The sequence below is a fragment of the Convolutriloba macropyga genome, chromosome 7 (genome assembly GCF_964194025.1).
Source record: "Convolutriloba macropyga chromosome 7, txConMacr16.3, whole genome shotgun sequence".
Lineage (NCBI taxonomy): Eukaryota > Metazoa > Xenacoelomorpha > Acoela > Convolutidae > Convolutriloba > Convolutriloba macropyga.
Genome location: NC_134474.1, coordinates 37,899,424 through 37,918,015, shown reverse-complemented (window position 1 = coordinate 37,918,015; position 18,592 = coordinate 37,899,424). Strand labels below are relative to the sequence as shown.

General features: G+C 34.6%; 2 protein-coding genes across 14 annotated transcripts in view; one reads left to right on the top strand and one right to left on the bottom strand.

The window, feature by feature from the left end:
• LOC142342842 (glutamate receptor ionotropic, kainate 2-like) overlaps positions 1-18,592 on the top strand; it is a 159,149-nt gene that overhangs the window by 64,729 nt on the left and 75,828 nt on the right. For all 11 annotated transcript variants that reach the window (XM_075394453.1, XM_075394452.1, XM_075394456.1 and 8 more), the window contains 3 exons: positions 1,430-1,585; positions 16,070-16,324; positions 16,807-17,000. In XM_075394453.1, coding sequence (XP_075250568.1) covers positions 1,430-1,585; positions 16,070-16,324; positions 16,807-17,000 — 605 coding nt within the window. The remainder of the gene's footprint in view (positions 1-1,429; positions 1,586-16,069; positions 16,325-16,806; positions 17,001-18,592) is intronic.
• LOC142342258 (uncharacterized) lies at positions 4,182-15,641 on the bottom strand. 3 transcript variants are annotated; one of them, XM_075393532.1, is made up of 5 exons: positions 15,292-15,641; positions 13,416-13,538; positions 11,789-11,954; positions 7,758-7,913; positions 4,182-5,719 (listed from the first exon to the last, which is right to left on the bottom strand). In XM_075393532.1, exons 1-5 carry the CDS (start codon positions 15,475-15,477, stop codon positions 5,457-5,459), a joined length of 894 nt encoding a protein of 297 aa, XP_075249647.1. In that variant the 5' UTR covers positions 15,478-15,641; the 3' UTR covers positions 4,182-5,456. The 3 variants fall into 3 exon arrangements, with proteins under 3 accessions (XP_075249647.1, XP_075249649.1, XP_075249650.1); XM_075393534.1 differs by having other exon boundaries at positions 4,182-5,661; positions 7,793-7,913; XM_075393535.1 differs by lacking the exon at positions 7,758-7,913.

Below are 18,592 nucleotides of genomic sequence, written 5' to 3'. Positions count from 1 at the left end.
TGTATTTACATTTCAAACTGTGTTCTATATACTTTCATTCATGTTTGCATGATGGATCTATAATATCAGGAAATATATTGATTTCCGATGCGTTTGTCCCCCTAAAATCCCCCCCCCCCAATCCTGCTGTCCGCACACCCCCTACTTTCAACTGCTGCCTAAACCAACCCTGTGTCTCCATAACACCCCCTCCCCCCAGCAATCTAATCACGACCACCTGTTTTGTGGGAAAAATGGCGTCAAAAGTGCCTCCTCCGATAAGCAAAGCCAGGAGCTCTTGAGCTCAAGTCTGAAAAAGATAGCTTATAACTACAATTGATCAATACAAATTTAAGATTGTTTCACTGCAATTGAATCGTAGGCGTTGAAACCTGCTAAATTATTGATTTATAAATTGATAAAATCCCGCCTTATCTGTTTTTGAAGAGTGCTTTTGATTATTGATGCCGTATTGTGTTGAAAGGTTAAAAACTATATGTCGCAGGATATTGGAAAAATTTGAGATATGCAAAAGTGGGGAAAAAACGGACAAATTGTTGTTGTTTATAAAGCTGTGTTTACTGTTCGTTTTGGCCATTAGTTAACCATGTAGATGCTCTTTTGTTTTCTTTGCGTCAATCAATTGAAAAAACTCGGTGCGATGATTCAGAGCTAGTACTGGAGCTGTATGGATGGAAAAACTGATAAACTAGTGCGACAGAAAATTTATACATAGATTAATGCTCAATTTCGAGCCTCGAACATAAATTTTAGAGAAAAAGAACTTGTATAAATTTTTCTTCAGTATATTCATCCCAAAGCAAACACCATTCGCAGATTGATAGAATATATATGACGGTTAATAAGTATTAGCATTGGTGGTTTTCTAGTTGCGGTTTTGAAGTAAACGTCAAAGCAAAGACGTGAACGACGTTTTAAAGTGCTTAAACCATAGCCATGGAGAAAACGCGTGTGATGCGTATTTTTCCACCACGTCGTGTGAACTTGTCTTACGATAGCCTGAAGTGTAGATAAAACTGACAAAGTTTCTACTGCAGTGGACTTTGTCTTTACAATTGGATAGACCGAGATGATCAGGGTTCTAAAGTTGATCCAAGTTTGAGACATCCTCAAATGAGTGAGCTTAATTTTGAAAGTATTGCGCTAAAGTATTGCGCAAAAAAATTGCGCTTAATTCTCACGTAAATTCAACGTCTTTCTGCATTTCTGAAACAATTCTATGCGGAAATTTTACGTAATCTAAGCACATTCAGTGCACCTTTTTAAATGTAACTTTCTGATGTTAACCGAGTTGGCAACTCGGCTAGGGTTGCTACACAAGTCCTAGTTTCTAAATTACTTAATAGCGATCTTAGCTTGCGAGTATCACAATTGGGTTGTTTAATTCGTGCGTGTTTGTTTGTTGATTTGTAGTATTGATGTTTGATAGGTGCTATAATTCCCTTCTCTCAGCCAGATGTGAGGATGATGTTAGAATGGGCAGTAGAGGAGCAGAACAGGATGAACTCACAGCCAGGAAACTTCCGCCTCCGACCCATCATCAGACAGATTGACACTGACAACGCTTTCCAGGCAGCCATTCAGGGTTAGTATCCGTGTTGAGTTTCGTCCGGATTCAAATATAAGAAATCGTCGGTTTTTGTCGCTTTTACTTCTCCAAAACCGATCACAGCCCTTACGTTCATATCTATAATTCTTACATATCTATAGCACACTTCAATAATTGCAGTAAAAAGCAGCACTAAACCAGGACTATTTTCAAACACCTAATTTTAACATTGGCATGATCCAATCCTGTCTCACTTTGAACAGATGAGAGTCAATTTCTTTTTTCCGAGAATGATCGCTCCAGTCAAATTTACTGAGGGTAATGAAAATTTTGCTAGCATGGAATTTTCACTGTGTCAATTAAGGCCAGTCTTTTAATTAGGGCCAGTCAGTTACTTTTATGAAGTCAATTTAGGTCAGTCTATATTTTCTGTGGAGATGTACAAGAGTAGCAATGAAATTGAATAGATTCTTTAGGAGACAGTTTTAGCCTTTTGATTCCTCGAGGAGAAATTAAAGCTTCAAGTCTTCAACTTTTCAGCTTAAATTCGTTCGAATAAGAATGCATTTAGCTTGACTTTATCAATGTTTCCCGATGAGTAATTTTAAGTGTTTTGAAGTGTTTATAAGAAAACATTTCTGAATCTCTATTTTTCATAAAAATAAAATCTAAGAAAAATAACTGTTGAACAAAAAAAAGACGGCGGAAATGCAATATATCGCGTTTTACGGATTTCAATTTTTTTTTAAAATCAATACCTGGATTTAAATTCTTAAAGAAAAACTTGCTCAGTTTCGGTTCTTGGATCTTGACACATGAAAATCCAAATCGTTGTGACATAAAGGCATTGATTATGGTTCTCTGATTTAATTTTTGCCAAGAAATAGACAACAAATAAAGACAACCACACAACTACTATCTTTGTGAAAGTCTACAAAGCTTCCCTTTTGAGTTTTTGATACATGATAATTCCAAGGCTTGTTGTATTTTGCTTCTGATGTATAAAGGTAAGCAAAAAAGAAATAGTAACAGATGGGTTGTGAACATCGTTTTTCCTCTGCTGCAAAACAAAAAACATTTGATCTTTTAAAAATATGTTAGTCTATTTCCTTGTGTATAATACTGTTTCAAGTAACGAAACGATACCCACAGTCTTAGTTTTTATTAAATTGTTAGTGTTTATCGTAAAGTGAGGAAACTTGAATCTTATTTTAAAATTTTGCAATTTTGCAGACAATTTTTTGTCTGAAAATAGAACAGCATTGGTCTTATAGAATATTGCTTTTTAAAGGTATCGTTGCAGACGTTGACGAAAGCTATGAATAAAGGGTTACATCATTTTTGTCTTGTAAAAATCTATTTTTTAAGAAAACTCGAAAGTGATCAGATTGTTTATTTTGCAGTGTTCTACTCGAAACCAGATGTTAATCTTGCAAAATTTTGCACGATTCGTGCTAAAAATGTTTTTTTGTAAAATCTTACAAGATGATGTTTGTCTTGCATGATCTTGCAAGTTGAGTGCTTATCTTACAAGAGTCTTACAAGTTCGCTTCGGTTAAGTGCTGCTGTCATTGGTTGTTATTACATTTCTTTTTGCTGAAAAACTGTCCAAGGCATATTTGCGTACCTTTTAAGAGAAAAAGTTTTAAACTAAACTGAATAAAATTGTCTTAACATCAAAAAACTTAAGTTCAACCACCTAAGCAAAATTGTCCCTTATTCGTTATGCACTACAAACACAAACAGATTTCTCAAAAATTTTAACATTGTTGGTTCTCCATATATACACTTTTTCAGTTAAAATTACATACAAGGCTATATTTATTTCAAATAAGTTCAATTTATTATTTGTTAGTATTTATTCGTATCATTTGGTCGCACGTTTTCTCAATTCACTTTTTGTATTCACATATGCTATTTTTTTAGTAATTAGTTTTTGTTTAGCGCAGAAAATTGTTTTGTGCGCAAAATTTGATGCTCTATTGGTTGTCAGTTTTACAAATCTTGCGAAATCTGGGAGGAAAATCTTGCAAGACAATATATCGTCTTGCAAGGTAACCGTTCTAAGTTTTCTCTGGTTAGAGCTGAAATACTACAAACATTTGCTGCAACTGGTGGTTTAATTTTTCTATGGATTTGATTTGAAAGTAAAAATATACAGTAGTCTAATAGATTTCAGAACATATGCTTCATTTCCTTTTTAATTTTCCAAAATTCTAATTTTCTATTTTAAAAGTTGAAAACTTCTCCAAAAAATTAGAAAACAAAAGCAGAAAGGAGAAGTGAGTTTCGCGTATACTACGAAAACCAGGCTGAGATACTTTGGATTCTGCCTACATCTTTGAGCAACCTCAACACAGACATTTGTCTAAAAATACAAGAGCTACCTCATACTGGGACTGATTTCTCAACATTGAGTTGTGCTGTTATCACTCTTTTTTAAAACAAATTGTATGCATTTCTTAGTTTGCCTCTATGCACAAACTTTCGTCGAAAGACCATCAATTTGTAGGAAATGAGACTCAAATCAACATATAGATCCAAATCGATATGATTTTATATTTGTCGAGAGATAAAGTTATGTTGAGCTCTATAATGTGAGCGACGTAATATGACCCATGGGATATTTGAAACTAATACCTACATAGATTAGCAATTTATGTATGCTGATCTAATCGCTTTTATGTATTGCAAATGTATTCCATGATTTGCAACCTGTGTCGGTCTAGAAGCTCCAAATGCAACAAAATTAAGTCAAACCATGTTTATTTGTTTAGTTTTCTTTGACAGGTTGTGACATTTTGTCCCTGTAGAAGAGCCTCTAAGTTTAATAAAAGGTTAAACCACTCATAACTAAGTCATAACCGGGCAATCCTCTTTCATTTATTCTACAACTTTTCATAATAGCTGAACAAACACAATGTTGGTTGCAGAAACGTTGAAGTTTTCGGGGGCGGATCGGAAATGAAAGTTGATAAAAAGTAACGGAAGTTATAAACCTGGCGTGGACTTGAGTCATGTTTCTAATTAGAACCTAGTTATAACAGAGTGAAATTTAATAGTTCCCACACGATACTTCGCAGGCCCCTCCCAAACGGACTAATTAGACGGAAAGACTACTCCGGGTACGCGGACAAATTTGGGCGGAAAATTGGGAAATTACTGGAAACAACTAAAGACCAAAATCAAACTACAACATCACGTCAAATTCGTTGCAAATAAATGTTGGAGCAAGGAATTAATGAAAATCATCAAAATGAGGTTCTGTGAAGCAATTTTGACAAAAAAAATATGTCGCCATGCGCTTCTCTAATTTTCACATGGTCCTGCTATCCTTACATGCAAATACCCTAGTTTTTGTTAATACATTCCCTCATATTGGAGAACAACATTTTTTAAACAAATTTAATTGCTCTTCAAAAGTCAGTTTTTAATTAGTAACTCAAACATAACTGAATTTTTAAGCAGCGTAACATAACAGGAGTCAGATATGATAAACTCTATTACGATAAAGTACAAAAATATCAATTAAATCAGAGTATTTAACTTTGACTTCGAATCGTATCACTAAAAACAATTAGCAAGTCATTTAAAAGCTGAAGCTTTACAATAGGCTCAAATGTAGAAAAACTTAAAACTTTTTTGGTCTTGTCTCTTGTTAAAATTTCTGTCTTTTTTCGTATTTCTGTTGGATTTCCGCGTTTATGCACATCGTGGCGACAAATATTTTGTGATGTCCACCCAAAATTGGTCAATTTTTGCATATTTTTCAAAAAACGGTCTTAATTTGAATATTATTTGATCAGCTTGAAGTTCCCAGGCGTAGTGTTCAAAAACTCCACTTTTCTAAAATGTCACTCTTTTGACATCTAAGACATCAATTGTAATCGAACATAATTTCTGTAGTCTACATTTGCTGTTCGATCCACTTTTTGTAGAACGAGATTCTCTCTCCCTGCATCACTCTGTACTCTTGGGAAGGGTCTCTGTGGGCACACGCACCCGTGCACTCTTCCCCCATGTAGAACATGCCATACAAGCATGTTGGATTTTGTTTCTCGTCCATGACGTAAATAGGGTTCCCATTGTCACCATATGAGACCATTGATGTTCTGATTAATTTGGAGTTTTCTTGTTCTTTAAGGGACGAAAGTTGTTTGGTTAAAGTTTCTAAAAAGTTTAGGCTAATTTTCACTATTAAGCTTGAATAGGAGAAAACTTCGTAAAATTACTCAACGATAATTCTCAAGGTTGTAAAAGGACGCCTGCAATTCCTTCCTGTGATTGACTTTTGAATGTTTCGCGCATATATCAGCATTTTTGGTTTTCATTTTTAAAAAACGCCTCAATGTTTACCACATTGTTTTATCGATCTGTACAAGAGGATCAGTAAATTATAGCCAAAATTACTAGGACAATTTTTATGAGAATTCTATAACCATTGCCACCTAAAAAGAATTTTATATAGCTGCGAAACTGTAAGCTGAGCGGAGCTATATTACGGTGCTCTTGATTTTTTAACGAATCGAAGAGTATTAGTTTTTTTCACCGGAACTACTATTCGTTCAGACGGCGTTTTGACCTAAAAGCGGAAGTGAGTAAAATTGCCGCTTGAACTTTTTTTAGTGAGAAAAGTTTTTTGACCATGCCCTGCGTTCAGTGAATGGCTTTTCGACTTTGAAAAGTGTTTTTCACAGAATGGCACATACAGATACCGGCTCTTAGCTGTTTTTTGTCTAATTGGCCCAGTTTTCTAGCTTGTAATTTGGTTTTTGTGGAAATAATTTTTGTTCGACGTCATATTGAGTTGTAGTCCTCGGAAATTGTATAGTTGATTACGGAGTTCTGTTTTTTCAAGACCAGCATCATAAGATATTTCATGCCAGTTTATAGCGCTGTGATTTGTTGAGCTCATCAGTATTTTGACCAACTTTAGAATATTGGACATTTCTTAACGTTACCAAGTGTTTTATTATAAGGAAATTTTGCTGCCTTTCTTTTTCGCGGTGACTGCAGTATAAATTTAGGCAGTTTTTTAAAGTCAAACCAGGTGAGGTAAAACGTTGGTGGTTAAATACAAAAAAGTTATGGTGTCAAATGCGATTACGGTTTTTTTTTGTGAAGCTTTGACGCTTCGAGTCGCTTCCGGAATTCTTCCGGCTATATTTTTTGTTTTGTCTTCTAACGCTTTTTTTGTTTTACAATTGTTCACACATCAAAGCTGAAAAGTCCAATTTTCTGAATGACTTCTATTCTCAATAACGGTTTTTGCGCAGGTGACGTCATTTCTCACTCTCTCTAGCAAAAGCTTTATGTCATTTGCGTGATTAGATTTTGATCATACGTGAATTACCTCGCTCAATAAAATGACTTTTGCACTTTAAACTTAAGTTTAATTTTAATTAGTTTAAGGTCAAAGGAACTCATACTCGCAGTAACGGTCCAAAATAAAAAGGCTGCTGCGGAAAGAATTTTAACAAGCTTTATTAATTTATCGCTGAATCTTTTTTACATCTTTTTTGAGTGGCGTCATTTTTTTTTCAATTTATATATATATATATATATATATATATATATATATATATTTCATCTCTATTATACGGCACGAAAGTCTATTTTCCAACTATTCTGGCCTGTCAGAAATTGATAGTTTTTAGTTTTCGACTATATTTTAGCTGACTCATATAGTTTTTGATGGATTTCTTTTTGTTTTTCATCAGCAAGAGAACAACTCGGAGTTCGATACGGGTGTACAAAACAAATACTGGTGTGCATGATGTGTGGCAAATCAAAAGAGCCTACGAAAACCTAATATTATTCTCGACCATGAGATTTTCACGTTCTGTTGTTTGATGTTTTTTTTGATAGCCATGCTAAGTCGTGCATTTTTTTCATATGAAAATTCCGATGAATGCTCTCAAAAGACAATTTTCCAAATCTTGTTTTGCGTGTTTCTGATTGTTTTTTGCGCTGATATCTATGAAAACACTGACGACACTTTTATTGCTGGAAAAATTTAAGCTTAAAATATTTGTAAGTACATCACCATAGTTTCAGTGCTTTGATTTTTGTCAGTAATTTACTATTTATCTATCTGTTTAATGTTTCAAGTAGCCTGTAATAGGTTTTAAGATGATATGTTGTATTTCTTATTCTGCTTTTTGCTTTTTTGTTTTAAACTACCACAGCTTGGATAATTCAAATTAACCTTTCAAAAATTTTTTTAACAGAGCTCCAAATTGCCTGTTGTTCGGGTTGACAACGCACACATTGTAGTCGTCAGAATAACCAGACATCATTCTCCCATTGCACGCTACATACGATTCGGCAAGGAAAGCCTCTTGTAACACATTGGCGTCCTTTCCTGTACATATTAATACCGTAGCTCAGCGAAATTGATAATGATACGTAACTCGAGTTGTTTAGTTGCAATCAAAAAACAAAAATGTAATTTTTTGTGGTAATTGTTTGATATCTAACGCTCAAAAAGTTAAGACTTCAGCGACTGGTATTTGAGCAGTATAGGTTTGCGCTGTCCGAGTTCCAAAATTGTTTCCTCGCAAAAAAATCTAGCAAACACATAGTTGCTTTGGTCATTAGGCTTCTCGAGCTTTATCGAAAATTGGTGAACTAGTTCACAGAATGATAAACTGTTGAGCCAAAACTGGTATAACCAAAAAACAAAAAAGGAGATCCAAAAATCGACATCTATCCCATTTAAAACTAAATCGCAAACTGAAATTTCCCTTAAGAAACGACTGAGCTCTACTTAATTTCGATTGGATTCAGTTCTCAATTCAGACCTATTAGTGAATGCATAGAAAATTGACTTCTGCACTCGTTTATAATTCTTAACTGAGAAAGCAAAATCAGATCAAATTCACACAGAAATTACCAAGCTATATAATTACGAAGTAAATGATCATTGATATAAGTTGTGTTTGAGCTGAACCATATCTAGAGATTGCTCTAGCGAACTGGCTATCAATTCATCACAACAAACATATGCGGGAAAAAAAACAAAAAATGTCATAAAGATCAAGTTTCTGTGAAAATTTTTGAAGCTGATCAAAAACAACCTAAAATTAAAATCGTATATCAATAAAAAAAACTATTTCACGAATTGACAACACAATTTTAAAGTGTGAAAAATTTCAAAATGGTGTTGTTATCTTTAAAACAATTTCTAAAAAGCGTTCAATGTCAACTGGACACAATCAAAAATATCAATTGTAGTTCAAAGACAACAATTTGGACTTGTCAGAACTCAACTTAATTGATTACTCTAGTTTTAAACAACCAAACCTCAAAAAAAACTAAAAGTGAAAACCAAATTTGGATGAGACTTAGAAATTCTCAAACTGCAATATTAATTAGCGTCAATTTCAAATCTATCATTAGCCACTTACTGAAAAAGAAAGCTACATTCATTAAGGCCTCGGTATTGACTTGAGAAATTGTAATCGAAGAGGTTGAAGATCAGGGCAAACGACATAAAAATAAGAGAGATCAGAACTAAAAATTCACTTATAATTTTTGAAAGAATGTCTGCTCATGAAGAGATATTGACTTAACCCATTCAGCAGCTTCTTTTGCGCTATAAACTTAATCAGTGAGATACTTTATTACTCTGCCTTGACTGTAACCAAACTACATTAAAAAACAAACTAATTCAAGGATAAAAAATTTAATCGAACGTTTAATAGAACAGATGATTATTTCAAACCGATTCAATGCCACAAACTCCAAAACAGAAACATCATTTAGGCATATCACGCAATTTTGGATTAACAACCAGACCTCTAAGTACTGTGACCTCGTAAGAAAACAACATAAGAACAAAAATTGGAAAATTGGACAAAATTGTCAACATTTTTTATGAAAAAAATCGTATTTTAAAAGTAAACAAAACCACCAATTGCCTGGATACCAATTCAGACAAGACTACGAAAGACCACATCAATGCAAATAATACCAGTGGGCTATAGGAGCGCAAACTTTGCATGATATCTTAAAAGCAGCCCTGTATACAAAAAAGACAAAAACCTAGAGAGATCATTTGTTTTTATTCGTTAACATGAACACTAGAACACACGGATCAAGCAACTTTAAATAAACTTCATTATAGGCTACAATTTCTTCTATCATTTAAATAGTTATATTCAATTATAGTTATATTTTCAAACTGGAATTCGTTAAATCTCTCAAAGAACGTCTAAAATATAATTCAATTTGCTTGGCCTCTATTTGTGTCGCTTTGATTTTCAGATTTAAAAATGTGCAGAATTAATACCAAAAGACCTCGGCTGTAAATTAAAAATCTAGATTGGGAATGCGAATTCAATAGGAGGTCACACAATCTAAATAATCAGAAGTTAGAATAATCTAATTAGGTTCAATTTGTTTTTAAAAATTGTTGTTAAAATTTGAAAAAAAATTAACATCCCCAAAAAGCTGAAGAAGATATAACTATTGGGAGCAAACACTTTTTTCAATACGAATCAGCTAGAATCTTTTGTTAATGAGAATAATGTTCAAGTCGATAAAACATCTTTGAGGGTCAAGTTTTTTAAATAATGTTTCAAACGGAAACAAATAAAAGTATTTGGTGTCAAACACATTCAAATTTTTTAAATCTGACTCTTTAGACACAAAACTAGTCTTGACTGGAAACGTAAAAATTGATAGTTTCAACTGTAGACAAGCAAATTCAACCAAAAAAAGTAAATTGACTTACGTGGACCTTTCTTAAGGCGAATGAAGGGCAACGCAACAGAAAAAAAACTGTCGGAACTCCAAATTAATTTATTTGAATACATTTAGCGTCTATTAAAAAGCCATGTGATAGGATCTTGAGCAATTTATAAGCTTCTTCTTTTCACTAATTAATTTACTGAGATCTTTCAATTCTCGTACGCTGTCAAAACTAGAGAGGGAAACAAGAAAACAAATAAAGTCAAAGCTCAAAATTTTTCTATTAGAAGAACTGATTCAAAGTAATCATTGCCGTTAGTTAAAAAAGTGAAACTATCTTCAGTCTGATTCAGTTTAGAGGATTTTTAGAACATCGAAGAGAACTCTCAGTTTTGGTACTGATTACATATAAAATAAAAGAACAAAAACAAGAAAAAAAATTTTAAAATTTTTATAGTACGAAATTTTTACTAAAACAAATAGTTTCTAAGTAATCAAAACGATGAAAAAAAACTCTGTGCTTTCTTTATGTTCAACTAGAGCATGTGAGAGCTTCACTGAGACTTTTCAGTTTTGCGACCCGGTAGCAATACACTATAAGAACAAAAGTTGTCAGTTTTTGCAAAAGTTGAAAGCAAAAGTTGTATTTTTGGGCAGTTTCATTGAGATTGGTCACTATTTCGACTCAGTAACCACACAAAATAAAGACAAAATAAGAATTGATAAAACGATTAAATTTTAATGAATATTTTTAGTGTCAAAGTCAGTAAAATTATTATTTGCCCATGGACCACTTCTGACATAATATATTAACTAATAAACTAGATGCATCGCACTTTGTATGCTTCGCTGGAAATTAAGGACAATAAAGACAAAAGCGAAGTCAAATGACCGCAAAATATACGAGAAATGGCACTCGAAACCGAAAAATTTACTTCCAAACCTAAACTTCTTTCGTTCTATAAAACCATGATGAGACACTTATCTCTGATTTTGCTTCAGTTTTGCTAAAAATCGGAAGCCTTAAAAATAAAAACATAATGTTGCAAATATATTTAAAAATATATTAAAAAAGACCAAAAACTTGAAAAAATCAATGTGAAAAGTGAAATCTCAAACTTTAAACCCCGATAGTTTCTCGAAGACGAAATTTTAAAAAAAACTTTTTTTCACACTCTGCGCGGGCTTTCTAGTGCTAGCACTCACAACTCTCCGCAATAAATGTATCGATTGGCCAAATTTGACTGATCAAAAAACAGTTGAATAAGTGGGGTCGCAACAAATATTGATTGAGTGGCACATATGATAGAAGTATTAAACTAAATTATTGAATCAGTATATTCCCCCTAGTCTAACTTTAATAGATAAATTTTGAAAAATCAGTAACTTAATTTAAGTGTTGTAAATTTACTAGTCGCAAAAACTATTCGTAAAGTTTTGTAAATTTTCTCATTATTTTGTAACTTCACTTGGATTTGCAGATTTTCCGCTGTCATCAAATTTTGCCTGTTCAACAACATTTTAATACGACATGAACAAACCCACCAGAATCAGTCTGTCCCATTCCAGCCATTCCCATTGTGACCCTTCCCGACCTGTACTTCTTAGTGCACATGGGCAACAGTCCCTTCCCACTCGCCTTCTCTTCCAACTTTACAACTGTTATCACATGTCTCTTCATGTACGAGTTGAGATCAGGGTGTCTGATAACCTAAGCAGTTAAACAATGCTGGCCACAGACATTACAATTTTCCACAGCTGTTAAGTTTGGGAAACGCCGACTTTTCATGTTGTTTACAAAATTTACGAACATTGTAGTTAGTAATGTTTGAGAAAGTTTTCTGTCAATCAACAATTGTATCAATTGGAAAACATGAACGTTTAGAAACTAAGAAAATGGACATGATTCATCATACGAGTTATGAGCCATCTCAAAAAAACATTACGTCACAAACTCAAATCCTATAAATATGATTTTTTAAATTTTCAAAAGATTTCCAAAAACAAAATTACAAAAAAGCAGATTATTGCCGTCTCCTGTTCAGGGATATAAATAAACGGCATATGCCGAAACGCCGAGTTTGCCGATTTAGGCTAATTGCGCGCCGATTTTAAAATTTATATGCCGGAGATCTATACTGGTAATTTGTAGTTAGGTTAATTGAACAAAAGTAAAAGCGGATTAATCCAACTTTCTACCGCTCAATTAGTCATCGCAAATCTGTCAAAAAAGTCAATGATCTGATCGAAAAAACGACTGATTTCGCGATGGCAGGAAACAACACAGCCCAAACAGCGCTCGATAAATTAAACACTGTCTTTGCGAAAAAAAAGGTTTAATTTCTTGTGCTGAAATTATTCGAGGCGAAGGCGTTACTGATCCCGTGCAGATCGGGGTTTACAGTTTTGCATCATGTACCTCTGTCGATGTGGAGAGGTTTTTCTCGGTTCTGAAGTCCTTCGTTGAAGATCGGCCAAATCTGACACCCGAAAACTTGGAAAAACTCATGTTTATTCGGTATAATAAATACCTAAACTTGTAAAAACGTACGTTGCCGAAAAATAAATTTTTCAGCCGAAAACTAATTTTTTATACCGTTTTAGGCGCCGAAAACAAGATTTTAGTGCCGTTTATTTTAAACCCTGCTCCTGTTACTTTTAGTTAAATTTCACTCTTTCTGCAAATCAAGACTCATGCCAAATTATAGCCCTCTCTAATATGTGCAGAGCAAGTGGTCAAAAATTTGCATTTACACCATGAATAAGCGTCTTTTCTGTAATTTCTCTGCAACATGTGCTTCATAATCTTAGTAAAGCTCTGTCAGAATTTCACGCTGATTTAGAACCTTCAAATATTACCAATTTATTGCGTTTCTCTCGACAAAAAATCAGATGTGTCAGACAATAGAAATGGTCACAAGAAAACCTGCATTAAGAAGACAAAATGTCATAACAATTGCCTCAAACATTGAATGAGAGCAATAATACGAAATCAGTACCCTTCTACATAATTTTCGTAGGCTCGAAAGCGAACAAAGAGGAACTAATTTTTTAATGATTTTCTTGTAATTGACCGCAAAAATGTCTCCAAAATACTGCTACCTTTTATCATGCATGTCAGTAAAAATTTGTGATATTTTACTGAAAAGCAACAAATAGTTTCTAAACTAACCTTAGCTATTTGGAACTCTTTCACATTATTACCGTTAGTCGTTTTCGTGTAGTCAGCTACTTGAATCCTGACGTCTTCAAAGTTATCGTCGTCAGGCAGACAAGAGTCCGATACAAGAGCGGTCTAAAAGCATACGCATTAAGTTGGGTACCGCCACCATCAAGCTATGTCCTATTACAAGTTTCAAACTCGTCTGCAGCAGAAATCGAAAAACAAAAGGAGGACACAATGATCAGCACCAGATAATGCGACGGTGCAAGAATTAGAATAAGTGATAAACTGCAATTTAATAAAAATGCTATTCCGGCACTAAATCGTATTTATATGCCGAATTTTCCCGAGTTCTAGATACCAGAATTTTCCGGATTTTTCTAACTCATCTTGAGAATTAACGGGTACAAAATTTTGAGCTGCTTGTTCTCCCCATGATAGATTACCGCTCTCCATAGTCTATGCGTTCACACATTTAAAATGGTATTTATTAACCGATTTGGCTACGCGATTTGGCATTTTTGTTCATTTTAAACCGACCGAAGAAATTTTCCGTTTCTGGCGGTTTTATATCTCTGAAACCGATCGAAGCCCATATATATGTTTTCTTTGGTTTCAGCAAAAATGTCGGTTTTTAAGATAGGTCTGCAGTTATAATCGTTATAGACGCGTCGTGTCTTTAGTTATAAACCTGAAAAAGACCGTTTTTTATGTTTCTTAACGTTTTCAACTATTTTAAAACTAAGAACTCTCAATTTTCGTCCTTTTAGAACCTAAAAACAATCACCTACTGTCATTTTCAAAAATAGAACAGTCGCCCTTTGTTAATTTTGTACCAAAATATGTCAAAGACTCAGCCCAAATTATTTCAATGAATGTGACTGAGCGCACAATGTAAATTATAAAACAATTTATAGAATAACAGTTAATATAGCTAAAAAGCTGAATAAAATTTTTCTCAATCTGATCTTAAACCAATTCGTTTATTATCCGCGTATTTTTTGGTCAAGTTCCCCTCCTCTCCTCCTTTCTCATCCGACGATTTCTGACTCTTTCGCTCTTATTAGTTGAAACGCCTCAAACATTTCTTTTTATCTCGTCTTCCTTTCCAATACTAACTTACTAATCAACGGGGACCAAATTATGATTGCAGTGACAATGACTCATTAATGCAATCACAATTAGACTATCCTGTAAAAGGGAACACTGTAAACTGAATTAATTTTAATTCACTTTAGGAGTTGTCAAATAGCAAAATAGCGTTAGTCTGAAACTAATGGTATTTTGCTAATTCGCCTGATCTGATGAAGGCAGATAAATGCTCAAGTAGACATGAAAAAAAGTTGATGAAAACGAAAGAGTTTCTTTTTAGTAAATATTTTGCTGAATTAATTGCTATTTTATGAACTGAGAACAATTGACTTGTACGAGTGTCATGGTTCGTTCCCTACAGAATTCATTATTCGGATCTTTTCCGTTTGTGGCCCCCACCCCCACACCCAACCCCCCGTAGCTTAGTAGGTGCATATTATTATTTGCACCCCCAGGCGCAAGGCCATTTTTTTACATTTTGAGAGCTTTATGCGCACAGTTTTTGTAAATATTGCAAATGAGTACAACTTTCTTGGAAAAAACTAGGAAAAATTGGATCTATTCTTTTTCGCACCCCCCCCCCCCCCAGTGTTTTTTATCACCCCCAGTTACAAATTATATGTTGTTATATAGCACGTTACTATGTAAGAAAATAGCACGTGCACCTGGGGGTCATAAAAAAATTTATGCTAACTAAGCGGGGGGGGGGGGGGGGGAGGAGGGGGGCGAAACAGAATAGATCCGAAAAATTGTTAGGGTCACGGTCAAATTGTGTACAAAAATGAAGCTGTACCTTTCCGTCGACCAGTGTAGCTGCACAGAACTGCCTTCCATATCTGACTTTGGCGTAGAAGGGTGTGGAAGGTGACGTCATTCCATTGACTATGCGTTTACCAAGCGGTATCGATGCTTGAACGTACATACAAAACGTTGCTGCAATTAACAAGAATGGCGCTATTTCAGAATTCAGCAACTCCATATGTTCAAACACCAGATAGTTTGGCTACACTGAATAAGTCTTGATTTTCAGATAAAATTTTAGGGGCTAAACGATTAAGTGTTACATAATTACATATAATGTGTACATGGAGTTCACGAGAATTAATTTTATGCTATTTGCAAGCCACTTAGGCACGTGCACATTTGAAAACAGTTTGTTTTATAATATCAAAAATGTCTAGATTGAGTCGTATGACGTAAAAAAAATTGGATCTATTCTTTTTCACAACCCCCCCCCCCCCCCCCCCCCACCCACCCCCCTCCCCCCCCAGTGTTTTTTATGACCCCAGTTACCAATTATATGTTGATATATAGCTCGTTACTATGTAAGAAAATAGCACGCGCCACTGGGGGTTATAAAAGATTTATGCTCACTAAGCTGGGGGGGGGGGGGGGGACACAGAATAGATCCAAAAAATAATCTTCATCTTTCCCATTAAACCATATCCGCCAACCTTAGTTTAATGGAAGCTGGCAGCTAAGACTCCTCCCACGATTGATTACCTATTGTACCCCTACTGCTCACAGAAAAACTAACAATTTGTAAACTGTAAGCTCTGATATATTTTCAGCATGCGAGTTACTGGAAGCTGGCGTAGTTGCAATCTTCGCGCCGTCTGGGAAGAACGCGGGAGCAGCCATCCAGTCCTTCGGGGACATGTTTGAGGTGCCAGTGATCCACTACTCACCCCAGTTCCAGTCGGATAACCCAGGCAGCTTCTACATCAATTTGTACCCTCACTACTCCACAATAAACAACATCATGTACGATATTGTGCAGTGGTACAAGTGGGACAGATTTGCCATACTTTACGAAACAGAAGACGGTGGGTCATTTTTGCTACACCTTTTGAAAAAATTAGTAATTTTCTTTGTATGACTTTTACTGTATTTATGCTGAAAAACCAACTCAGTTCACTCCTAACAGAGTTGAAAATGATAATACTCCAATAGCTTTTATAGGCGGTATATAGTATTTGCGTTGTCTTGTTTCATCTCTTATTACTAGACTCTAGAAACTTATATGATGCGCAAGCTCGCATCAGCTTCTTCTGAATTAAACTCCCCCTACCCCTCCCCCATCCCCCCTCCCATCCCAAAAGAATCAGCATTAAAATTTTTGGATCGTCCGTTTGCCCCCCCCCCCCCACAAAACCACAGCTACCACTCCTGTTTGCATTGTACCCCCCAGAAGGGCGTGCCATATTTTTGCATAATGATTTACTATGTGATGGCACGTGCATAACGTACGGGGGTCACAACTTATAAAAGATGCAAATTTTCATTTGAACTTTGGTTACAACTTCAGGTCTGCGGCAGATGAACGACCTGATGAGGTTGCAGGATGCGGGAAACTCTTCTTTCACGGCGTGGAAGGTGAAGATAGGACAGAGTGAGGCAGAGATAGAGAGTCTGAAACAGACCCTGAAGCAGTTCAAAAACACCCGCAAACGAGTTATTGTCGATTGTCATCCACTCACACTCATCACATTACTCAACCAGGTTTCTCAAAGCTTTTAACTTCTTGCAGATTTAAGATAAAGTTTATAGAATCGGAATTCCACTGACAAGTTCTTGCAATGTAATTATTTCTCTAAAATTAATGTCTTTTCTTGATTCGTTTAATCGATTCAAGAGAATTGTATTACGGCATCACTTTATTTAACACCCTTTGTTAAAGTAAAGAACAAAACTCCCTACTTTTTCAAACAATTAAACAAACAAAAATAACTTTTGTGATGAAAAAGATTTTCCAGGTTGTGTTCGGTAAAGCTGTTTAATTGCTCTTGAACGAATGAAAATTTTTGTAATGTTATGAAAATTTTTTGTTTGATCATTTTGCGCCTTTCTTCTAGATTATTCATTGACTTCTCAAGTGACTTTTCCGCGCTTTCGTTCTTCATTTTGGAGTCATCTCTATTGCTCTCACTCCGTAGTAAAGCTTGTTGCTAAAATAAAGTCGATTGCAACATAGCAAAAACAAAGGCCTGATAGCCAAGTGTTTCTGGTAAGGGAGAGGGAAGTCAGTGGTTCGAAACCCATCGTGGGAAACAATTTTAGCAACCATAAAGAAAAAAATTCATCCAGGATACAGCTCCTGATCCTGAATCAAATTGCCTCGCCTGTCGTTCATGAGCAATTCTTCCGACATTTTTCGTTTTATGTTTAATATGGCAATGCTACAATCAACCTTAAAAACTTTTTGATGAAAATTAGATATCAGAACATTTTTTTTCTCAAAACTTATCTACAGTTTTGCAGCTTTTTCCCATCGGTTGTGGGAAACCAAAGAACGAATACTATCAGAAATCTCAACTTGGCATTTTATCATTTTCTAAAACCAATTTAATCAATCTGTATGCGCACGTACCTTTTTGCAATTTTTCTACCGTCAATCTATAGCAAATCTCAATAACAGTACACTCAAAAGTTTTTTTGAGATTAATCTTAGAATTAGATAAAAATGAATACAAATTTCGTTGTTTTTTTTTGTTTTTGGTTCACGATGAGCTCAGATTTTGAATCTTTTTTCGTTATAAAAGTGTAATCTTTTTTGCTTCTTGTGAAAAGTAAAAAAAAATTTTGAAGAAAACCCTAAATATTCTCTTCTTTTATATCATCTCATGTTCTATAGAAGAGAAGGCACAATATGCTGAGTTCCATTAGAGTAACTTAAACGAATGCTCTTTAATTTCACTGTAAAATTGCAAAACAGTTCTTGGTCAGTCATTCCGTGAGAAGTGATTTAATTATCAAAAACTTTGGTCAGTTTGCCATTTACCTAACCTGAATTTTGACATTACTCGAAAATTTATTTCACAACCCTCAAAAATTCTCCAAAATCCTGTGCTTGTTGGCTCAAACAAAAACGCCTCTTATTACAGTTTTTTTCTCAAATGAAAATCAAATGATATCCTTTATTTTTTAATATTTGGAGTTATATCGAAAATTTGCAATTTGTGGTTGTTTATGTCCAGCCTATTTCTTACCGTATATTTCTGAGACCTTTCTATGAAATTTTTCACATTTAACTATTATTGTTTTTTATCCATTGATATTTTTTGCATTGCTATAATTTTATTAATTCTTTAAAA

Bases quoted from the DNA above. Each gene is read 5' to 3' on its own strand.
- LOC142342258 (XM_075393532.1), bottom strand. From the start codon at position 15,477: ATGGAGTTGCTGAATTCTGAAATAGCGCCATTCTTGTTAATTGCAGCA. The intron at 11,955-13,415 runs GTTAGTTTAGAA...TTAACTGCTTAG, and splicing joins AAGAGTTCCAAATAGCTAAG to GTTATCAGACACCCTGATCT. The intron at 7,914-11,788 runs GTGGGTTTGTTC...TAATATGTACAG, and splicing joins AATGGGACAGACTGATTCTG to GAAAGGACGCCAATGTGTTA.